We start from the raw sequence: 10,878 nt of genomic DNA on the forward strand, positions 1-10,878 counted from the left end.
ACATACATATAAAAAGTTAGAGGCAAGAAACTGAATCCATCTAATTACAGAATATTCAATATGTTTGTGGGAGAAGCTTCATGAAGATATAACATTTTGCATTCATATTTGCTGAGGGAAAAAAAACCCATAAGCCTTCAGAAAGCCTACTCTTAAAAGAGTTATTAAAATATCAACTTTCCAAAAAGCTCAGAAGCCAATGCCTTTTTTTTATAACATTTTCTTCCCCTCTCAGAAACAGGCAATGACATCCAAAGGAATCACTGTCTACCAATTTACAAATGAGGTTACCGGAGAGAGTACAAGGTAGCAGCTGAGTGACAGGTCTGTCTGAAGAGTCCTGCAAAGAAGGTAAAGAAGACCTACGGTAAGTCTGGTATATTAACATACCTGTGTTATAAGCATTAAAGGAATCTGTTATCTAGGCTGCTGCCAAACATGTACATGCAAAGAGATGGGGCTGCTGAAAAAAGATTTGGTGTTTAGCAGCAGAAAGAAATCACCATGAGCTATGCCAAATTCCTTTTATGAGCTCCACACCATAGTCTATCTCAGAAGAAAAGCAAAGTTGATTTTATACCAAGATGAAATGAGTTATAAATTAATCAAAATTTCAATGATCAAGGACAAAACATACTTAAGTTGAAAAGTATTTTGAATGGCTGTTCATCGGTCTTTCAATAGGATTATGAAACAGAAAGAACAAAGGGCAGCGAGCCAAGACATGCAGACTACAACGCTGCCATCTGTGAGGTCGGGGTGATGAACCACCAGGTGATCATTCAAGATCCTTCTGGCCAGGAAAAGCTATGATTCCAAACAAAGGCCAACCAACAGCACATCAGCCTCTTTCTTTCAAAAACGGCCCAATAATCAGCAATGGCATAGTGAAGGTTTTGAAAAGACAGTTTTTCATGGTAACACAGAGGAAAATCCTCTTATCACAACCTCAAATGTATGCATAAACCCAGTGCAGCTAAAGATACACTACAAATAACTGCCCAGCACTCTTCAAAATCACCATGGTCCAGAAATGCAAGGAAAGACTGAGGAACTGTCCTACACTGCAGGACACTGGCAGCTAAATGCAATGTGGGGTCCTGAACTGGATCCTAGACTGGAAAAATGATATTAGTGGACAATTGACAAAATCTAAATAGGGTCTATAGGTTAGTTAATAGCATTGTATCAGTGTTAATTTCCTGGTTTAAAAAAGTATACTGTGGTTTGGGGAAGCTGGAAAAAAAGTATGTGGGAATTCTTTGTTTCTGCAATATTGTTTTTGAAATGTTTTATAAGTCAAATTATTTACAAATGAAAAGTTAAGAGATAAAAAACAAAATTAAAGACACGATGTTAGAAAACAGTGAATTTTAGAGCCCAAGAGATCTGAATTGGAATCCCATCTGTGAGAAGCTTGGACAAATCACTTTAATCTGCCCTAGTTTCTTCATCTGTAAAATGAGAATAAATACTTACCTAAAAGAGTTGTTACAAGAATTAAAGGAAACAATTTAATTACAGTATAATACCTAGCACTGTGCAAGTAGAAAATAAATGTAGCTGGTTTTGCTACTAACAAATGAATCAACACTTTTGAAAACTTAAAAAGTTTCAAGATTTCGGTTTTTATCTTGCAATTTACTGTGGTGTGGCATTAAATATATTGCTGGCATCTATCTGCAATCCAAAAATACTTAAACAATGATTTTTAAATGATTAGAAGATAATGTATCTGATTTTCCTAGACTAATAAAAAACTCACAAGCTCATGCTTTACCAGTTCAGAATTTGTGTAAGATACAAGGCCTCCCTGACACTTCACTCCACACTAGCATTAGGGAAAGGACTACACCAGAGAAGTAAGAGTGCTGGAGAGAATATTTACTTGTTTTTAAAAAGGCAACTGTTTCTAAATACTTTAAATGCCTTCATGGATTTGTAATTAAAATATAAGTCTTGCCCCATACTATAATGTAATGTCTGCCATATGCACCCAAGAAAGCCTTTATCATGAAAATTAATATATCCTCCTCTGTCCCTTTTGACAGTGAACTTCTTGAAGACAGGTCCATGTCCTTAGATAGTGAAAAAAATCTCTTTTTTTTTTTGAGACTGGGTCTCACTTTGTCACCCAAGCTGGAGCACAGTGATGCGATTACAGCTCACTGCAACCTCTGCCTCCCGGCTCAAGCGATCCTCCTACCTCAGCCTCCCGAGTACCTGGGACTACAGGTGTGTGCCACCATGCTCAGCTAATTTTGGGGGGTTTTTGTTTGTTTTTGTGTCTATGTGGTTTGGGGTTTTGTTGTTGTTGTTGGTGGTGGTGGTGGTGGTGGTGGTAGAGATGGGGTTTTTGCCCTGTTGCACAGGCTAATCTCGAACTCCTAGGCTCAAGTGATCAACCCACCTCGGCCTTGCAAAGTGCTTGGATTATAGGCATGAGCCACCATGCCTGGCCAATATCTCCTGTCTTTTATACACTGATTAAGCCACGATCTCCACTAGAGATTGTAAAGTATACTTTACAATTATTCAAATGGCATTTAGAAAATATTCCTAATTCAAATGTGTACCTTTATTCATGCTCACTCTACCCTTTATTACTCTAAGTTAGTAAAGATTTCTGAGGCCACGTCTCTCAGCTTTTTATTTTCAGGCTCATGAAATAAATGCAACAAATTATTGTTGTTGTTATCATTGTTCAACAAGTACTTTAAAAGAGCCTACTGTGTACTGAAATTAAGCTAGGTATATTACATATAATTGTATGCACTATCCAATTTAATTTCTCCAACAACTCCAGAAGATAGTGATTATTATTCTCATTTTGCAGATGAGGAAATCGAGGCATAGAAAAATGAACTGACCTGGCCAAGCTCACAGGGCTAACAGCTCTCCATTCCTGTCTTCCCCACCCCATCCGATGTCAGAGCCCACGTTCTGCACATCTGCACCATTCTCCTTTACATCATGCCTAATCCTCTAGTGGAACTGAAGACAGGAAGATAAAAGTGAAGAAAGACTAGTACAGCATGTGACAAAAGATAAGTAATCATTACGTTAAACTAGGCCTATGGTTTATCAAATTGTTTATTTCAGAAATGCAGGTTCACCCCAAATATTTCTGGAGCTTTGCAAGAAGATATGTTCCACACATGTAAGTGTCAGATTTGCAAGGGAGAAAAGATAGGATCAGAAACGGATACATTATTAATTACCCAATCAACTTTCTACTCTAAATGGAAATAGCCATTCATAAATCCCCTTTATGAGCTTAAGAGTAAACATTCAAACCATTTTGTTCAGCACACCAGGCTCCCGGCCAAAATAAATAACACCCAGGGTCATTCTGTCAAAGCAAAGAAATTATCAATATTTTAATCTGTCCGTTTTATTACAGTATCCAAAGTAAGGACATGTTTCTGAATCCCATACTGACTTCAATCTAAAATTGCACAGGGCTAACCCCCAAAAGAGTCAGTTCATTCATTCATTCAACAAGGATATGCTGAGTACCTACTATGTTCCAGGATCTCTTTGGATAATTGGGATACATCAGAAACAAATGACAAAAATCACCACCTATGAAAGTGATATTCTATTCACTATGACTCTTTTAACCACAGCATAAAAAGAAAGTCAACCTTCCGAAGGTAAGAAAAATCTTTACTTCTCTGGCCTCATTTAGATATAAACAAGAAAACCCAGTCAATATAATGGCTCTCTGGATCCTTTTTAATGACTTTAAATTTCAGGCAGATGAAATTTAAGAAGTTCTCTGAATCCAGCTCATGAAAGGCAAGCCCATTAAAAAGGTCTAAGTGAGATTCCAGAGAAGACCCATTTTCTACACTGCTACGTTCGTCTATGCAACTTTGTGTTCTCTTTGTAGATGATTTTAAGTAAAAGGAAGGAAACAGTGGTAAGTGATGAGAGCTAGAAAGCTAAGAATCACACAAAGAAAAAAACCAAAATACACTGTCAAGTGCATTGACACTATAGTTCTTGGAAAGTACATACAGTTCAGCATCCAATGAATAAACTATTCTGGGTTTCATAACATTCCTCCATGAAGAGTTTATTGAGAAATACTATATTTCATGAACAAAGAGTATCATATTGTTTGTTTTCACAGTGTCACTTAGCTTTGAAAGTATGCAGCTAATATTTTGCCTGTGGTATTCAACAGGAAGATGTAAGAAGAGCAAACATTCTTCAAGTTTTAAAAACAGTAGTATATTATAACTTGGAAGGCAACTCCTAACAAACCAAAAGCCATAGATCAGTAGATGTGATTTAAAATAGAACTTCCTCAGTGCTAAAGCAGCTTCAAACATACCATTGTGCAAAATCAGATTAAATGCTTCCCAGCGATCCTCATACGATTGTCCCTTCTGCAAAGTGCTTTCCTTTGAAAAAAAATCATAAAGACTGAAAGAAAAATAAAAGTGTATTTTGCCAAAAAGATAATTCTTACTACCTTAGGCTTATAAAAAAGCGTATGCTTTTCAAACTGTTAACACATTTGACATCCTCACAACAACCCTGGAAGGTAGGTGGGGTAGGTGGCATTACCATTTTCACAGAGGAGAAACTAGGGCTTACACAGTTGTGATGTTGCTGACTGCACAAGGGCTCCTGGTCAAGTGGGCCTGTGGGCACAGGACTGCATCCACCTAGAGGAAGGAGTAACTTTTTCTAATTTGCATAAATAGTCTCATTTGCTTTCCCCTAGCCCTATGAACTGTGAGCTTATGCAGTGGACCCCTAAAAGATGCCTTTTCTAATTTGCACAAGGACACAGTATAGGATGGTGAAAATTGTTTCCCATGGCCACCCAACCTAACAGTGAAAGCATAATGATCAAGATCCAGGTCTACTGACTTCCAGTTCACGGCTTTGAATAACATAAGGGGAAAATTCACCCAGAAAATGGGTTTACTGACATCTTAGAAATAGTCACATAGTTCCTGCCAAGGAATCTCTGAAGGATTCCTTTATGAATGAATAGAAAGAAAGGAAGTACAGTGACATGCATGACGTTAACACTGTCCCATCATCACTAGACCTTTAGTCTCCAAATGTTTGTCTCTCATTTTCCCAGTTCTGCCTTCCATTTCCCAGTTCTGACATCCCCAGTTCTGTTTCCCAGTTCTGCCTTTCCCAGTTCTGCCTTTTCATAGTACTTATTCACTATGTACCAGGTACTTTGCTAAATATTTTATAAGAATTACAACAGGTTCTAACTGAATACAGCTACATAAGTGACCTCAGCTATACCACGCAGCACACAAAAATCAACCACATGAGCTTAGTCAACTCACAGAATTGTGAAAATTAAAAGCCTGTCGTTGGTTTAAGTCACTAAGTTTTGGAGTGGTTTGTTACATACCAATAGATAACTTAAACATTCTGTGTTCTCACCCTAACACACATCAAAGTTACATCTTTATATCAGGGTCAACAGGTCCACTTAGCTGAGCAAACCCTGAGAGAAGTCTGTGAACAAAAGAAAACAGATTGAGCACAGCAACGTTTTTTGGGGTTTTTTGTTTGTTTTTGTTTTTGAGACGAAGTCTTGCTCTGTCACCCAGGCTGGAGTGCAATGGCGTGATCTCGGCTCACTGCAACCTCCGCCTCTTGGGTTCAAGTGATTCTCGTCCTAGCCTCCTGAGTAGCTGGGATTACAGTCATAGGGCACAACACCTGGCTAATTTTTTGTATTTTTGGTAGAGATGGTGTTTCACCATGTTAGCCAGGCTGGTCTTGAACTCCTGACCTCAAGTGATCCACCCGCCTCGGCCTCCCAAAGTGCTGGGATTACAGGCGTGAGCTGCTGCGCCCGGCCGGCAAAGTTGATTCTGAAACACTGTATTACCTCAATAATCATTGAAGTGCCTATTATATGCAATGCAGCACAGTCTGGTGGCTAAGGGAGTGAGTTTTGGATCCATGTGTTAAAATCCTGGCTGTCCTACCTGCTAGCTGTGGGAACTTGAGGAAGGCACTTGGACTTCTCTGGTCCTCAGTTTCTCTATATTGTAAAATGGAAATTAATCATAACTACTTCCTGAGGGTGCTGGCAGCAGTAACATGATAAAGTATGGAAAGCACACGAGCGCACATACACACACCACACCACACACACCACACCACACCACACACCACACACCCAGCCTTCCTAGGTTCTATTCATGCTTCAGCCATCATTTCACAAGTGCCACTTCTTCAGGGAAGCCTTTCCTAAAGATCACCCTCTCTGACTTCAGCAGGCCTCCCTGCTATATTCAAGCACCGTGTATTTTCCTTTCAAAAGTACACATCATCAATTTGAATTTTGTGTTCATTTGCATATCACTTATTTATGTTAATCTCACCCACTACACACCATCAGTTCCATGAGAACAGGGTCTGCGGTGACCTCCCACGTTTTTCTAGCACCTACCACAAAGCTTGGCACACAGAAGATAAGTATTCAACAAAATAAAAGCATTTCCAAAAGCTGACAATGCGCCAGGACCTCCGTAAATAAGAGCTTGGCATTGTGTTACGTGCTTCTGCAGGAGTGAGTCTCGCCTTTAAAAACCTTAGAGTCTAACAGGAAACACAACACATACAGAAGTCACCATCTGACACTGCAGACGGTGAGCAACGCCTAGACAAAGTGCCCTGCGAGTTCTGAGAAGGTGGAGATCAACTGACTCTTGATGATGACAATCCAAAAAGACTTTACAAAGGAGCAGTGGCTTAAGGGTACCCAGACCCCAAAGTGCCAGTCCTAACAAAAAAATTGGGTGTTGGCTGTTACTTTTTGGGCCCAGAAGCCTGGCCTAAGGCAAAGTCTACAACAGATCTGTAAATCATTCTTTCATTCATTTATTCATTGCTCAGGTTTTTATTAAATACCTAATAGGTGCTAGGCACTAGTCTACATACTGAAAATCAATGAACCTATCAGCAAGCTAACATTCCTTCTAAAGAGGCCCCCTATAGCAACAAAGTGTTAACCAGTGTCCTCCTCACTCCTCTGTGACCAGGGCCACCGTGTCACCTCCTCTAATGGAGGCTACACCTTATCGTTTAACAAAGGACCTTCATCTTCCCAGCATCTCCCTTAGTTTGGCTTCCGGGCTGCATATGGAGTTCAATGTCCCGTGGCTGCTAACCAAGGCAAATTGCAATTGTTGCAAATTTTGCTTAAGAAAGTGAAAACCGAAGGGGACCTTAAAAGATCTTCTGGTACAACCCCTTCATCTTATAGATGTGGAAACTAAGGCCTAGAGAAAAGACCCTCAGCCAAGGTCACCCAGAGAACTAACCACGCATAGAACCAGACCAGAGTCCAGGAGTCCTACCTCCCAGGCCTGGGCGCTTTTGATTTTTCAAAGACATTTCCCATTTTCCTATTATTAGGATTCACAATCCTAGAAACAGTCTTTGGGATTCAGGGCCACTCAGTATTGAGGAAGAGTTCATTATTTATATTGAAATCGGCTGTAGCAATACGAACAACAATAACATTTTAGAGCCCTAACTAAACATCAGTAGCAGTGAGAAAAAGAAAAATAGCTCAGAGCAGATTGTGTGAGTTACAGTGAAATATGCAAAATCGATCAAGCCCAGAGAGACAAGAGTATAGGACTTTAGTGGTCCCCTCCTCACCAACCCATTCCTGGGAGCAACTGGTTAAAGGCATTTTGTTCCTGACCAGCTGCCTTACCCATTATCTTCAAGTTCCTGAAATTTGTGATACAAAGAACAATGTACAGCCAATCAATAGTTTATGTTATTTTAATATAAATTCTTGGTAAACAACTTAGGAAGCACTTATTATTCTCCTTTAAAAACCCACTTTCGACTTCTGCTCATCAGAATGTATACTCAGGGCACCTTCACTCCCAGGATGCAGTCCTCAAACTTGGCTCAAATAAACTCTCTTTTTATATTGATTTTGCCTCAGTTTCTTCATTTAGGTCACAACTGTGGTAAGCACTTTACGCAAGTTACCTCATTTGGATCCTCACAACAACTCTGTGCGTCGGTACTATTATTTTCCCCATTTTACAGATTAGCAAACTAAGGCACAAAGAGAGTAAGCAACCTGCACGAAGTCCCACAGCTGTTTAATAAGGGGCAGTGGAGAGGCAGCAGAACGATCATGCTGAGTAAACCAGGATGACTGCCCAATGGCCTCCTCTCGCTTTTAAGGGGTCAGTGACGAACGGGAACGAAAGCTCCACACGTCGGTCATCTGCAACTCCACGGAGCTCACGAGCTGGGATTCCCGGAGGCTCTTCCTGAAAGGAAAGCCTCTTCTTTCAGCTGGGGCAGGTGTGAACGTGATGCCAAGTACGGCTCCTTTTCTCGCTCCCTGTAAGGGGAGTCTTCGAGGAAATCCCTCTCGACCTACACATCCCTGAAGCAAAGCCCGCAGCTGGAAAGAGAGACTGGCGGTGCCAGCTTCCGCGTGGATGGAGGGGAGGAGAGGAGAGAGGGGCAAGCAGCGGAGGCAGCGCGGGATACGGAAGGTGGAAGCGGGGCGGTACCTTTCGGAGAAAGCTGGCGACCACCTGCTCGAAGGGGTACTTGTACACCTGGTGCACATCCACCGAAACCCCCATCCCCGCGCGCCGCGGGGCCCGCGCACCGGCCACGCCTCCGCGAACGCAGAGCCGCCCAGGGCTCAGCAGAGGCCCGCAGGCGCCCACACTCGGACAGCCACATGGGCGTGGCCTTTTTCCTCCGCTTTTCAAACTTTCGAAACTTTATTGGCCACTCGGAGAAACGCGCAGTCGGCAACGCCCACGCCCCTACTGCCAGAGTCGGCGGCCCAGGGTTGCAGAGCGCGGGAGGCGCTGGAGCGCTCCCAGAGCACCCGGGGCCCCGCGGTCTCCACGCTGGCGGCGCCAGAGCGGCCCTGGTGCCCTCCCGCGGCCGCGCCTGCCGAGAAAAGCTTCTCTGCCTGGGAGCCATCACGCCCCGCCCCAGGAAACCTGGACCTTGGGCTTGTGCGTTTATGGTATCACCGCCTGGAGTCACAGAATAAGCCGTGGTTGGCAGCACGGGAAAAAAGTATTAATAAGGAAGACCTGGTGTGACAAAGGCCAGCATTACTCATGCCACCAGGCAGCTGCCTCTGAGGCTTGGAGTTGGGCCTCGTGTAAGGTAAAGATTGCCTCGGGAATAAGAACCGCGTTTTAGTGCACCAAACCCTGCAGGTAAGTTCCTTTGCTCGCTAAGGTTAAACACCACGGAGCAAGGAACTAGAGGATACAAAAGGGTTGCGAGTATTATTATTTACTGCAACCCACAGATGTTAGGAGAACCAGCACGTTAATCCGTGTATTCAGCACGGTTCTGTGGCCTCCTATGCCCCCAGCGCTGTAGTGGGCACTGCGGATTCCGCAGGGAGGCAACACCAGCCCTTGCTGATGAATCGGCTGATTTCACACCCAATCAACAAGCTGGGAAAATAAAAACAATCATCGGTTAAAGTGACACAGGCGCGGGCATGATTTTAGCGAGGGTGATTATGGAGGGTCTCTGAGGTGATGACTTTTACGATTTTGCAATCTCGCTCGCCCCTGCCATACACAGTCACACTGGTCTGGCAGAACCCTAGCCTTGTGTAAATCTAGGTCTCTTCTGACTGTCTCTACCCAAGCCACCGGAAGGGGCTGGAGGAAAATACACACCCATTGTGACAGGCATCTTTTAAGTTCATAACCACTAACCCCATGACTCCTTTTAATGGTGCCAGATAAATACACTATGAAAGTACTGAATTTCTGGCCGGGTGCGGTGACTCACGCCTGTAATCCCAGTACTTTGGGAGGCCAAGGTGGGTGGATCGCCTGAGGTCCGGAGTTCGAGACCAGCCTGGCCAACATGGTGAAACCCCGTCTCTACTAAAAATACAAAAATTAGCCAGGCGTGATGGCGGGCGCCTGTAGTCCCAGCTACTCAGAAGGCTGAGGCAGGAGAATCGCTTGAACCCGGGAGACGGAGGTTGCAGTGAGCAGAGATCACCCATTGCACTCCAGCCTATGTGACAAGAGCGAGACTCCATCTCAAAAAAAATAAAAAAAGACAGAAAGTACTGAATTTCTCTAATCCACTTACTCTCCCACATTCCTCTCACCTCACACCTCTGACACCTTTGTTCCCAGCCTTATACTCCAGTCATTACCTTACTTCCATTTTCACTTAGTCAATAGGTCACATCGCTCTGCCACCTCTCCACCCACCAGACCAAATGCCCTGCCTTCACTCTTGTTCCTGTGGGTGAACTGTCAGCACTTTGTTTTAGCACCAGTGTCTCCATTTGTCCACTGAATCCTGAGGTGAACTGAAAAATGTTTAACAAACAGCTGTCCTTTAAAGTATAAATCAAGCAAGGCCCTGATTTCCAAAGGTTGCTGATTCCTGTGGTGTAAATACTCCTACCATGTTTAAAGATGCCAACTCGATGTCACTAAACACAAGTTGGGGATTTAGCAACATGGAGTTTAGTGAGGAGTGGGAGTTGGGGAGGGAAGCACAGAAGCACACCATCACATAGTATTTCCACCACCCACATACGACAGCCATAAAGAACCAAGAACATAAATAATGGAAAATGTAGTAGGAAGGGATGAGTTTTCAATGTTTATTACTCTTTGGCCAGGCTCCTATGGTTCATGCCTGTAACCTCAGCACTTTGGGAGGCCAAGGCAGAAGGATCACTTGAGGCCAAGAGTTTGAGGCCAGTGTGGGCAACATAGTGAAACCCCATCTCTACAAAAAATAAAATAAAAAATTAGCCAGGTGTGGCAGTGCACACCTGTAGTCCTAGCTGCTTGAGAGGCTAAGGCCAGAGGCTCTATTAAATCCAGA

The 10,878-nt window shown here is 43.0% G+C and overlaps 1 protein-coding gene across 2 annotated transcripts in view; it reads right to left on the bottom strand.

Moving 5' to 3' along the window:
• PRELID2 (PRELI domain containing 2) overlaps positions 1–8,741 on the bottom strand; it is an 80,789-nt gene extending 72,048 nt beyond the window's left edge. Inside the window, exon 1 of one of the 2 annotated variants that reach the window (XM_054489503.2) lies at positions 8,550–8,741. In XM_054489503.2, coding sequence (XP_054345478.1) covers positions 8,550–8,624 — 75 coding nt within the window. In that variant the 5' untranslated portion in view covers positions 8,625–8,741. Of the gene's footprint in view, positions 1–291; positions 336–8,549 lie in introns of those variants that run through there. The other variant, XM_063665242.1, reaches the window with a different exon arrangement.
• Positions 8,742–10,878: the final 2,137 nt, after the last annotated feature.

This window comes from Pongo pygmaeus, chromosome 4, assembly GCF_028885625.2.
Source record: "Pongo pygmaeus isolate AG05252 chromosome 4, NHGRI_mPonPyg2-v2.0_pri, whole genome shotgun sequence".
NCBI classification, from domain to species: Eukaryota; Metazoa; Chordata; class Mammalia; order Primates; family Hominidae; genus Pongo; species Pongo pygmaeus.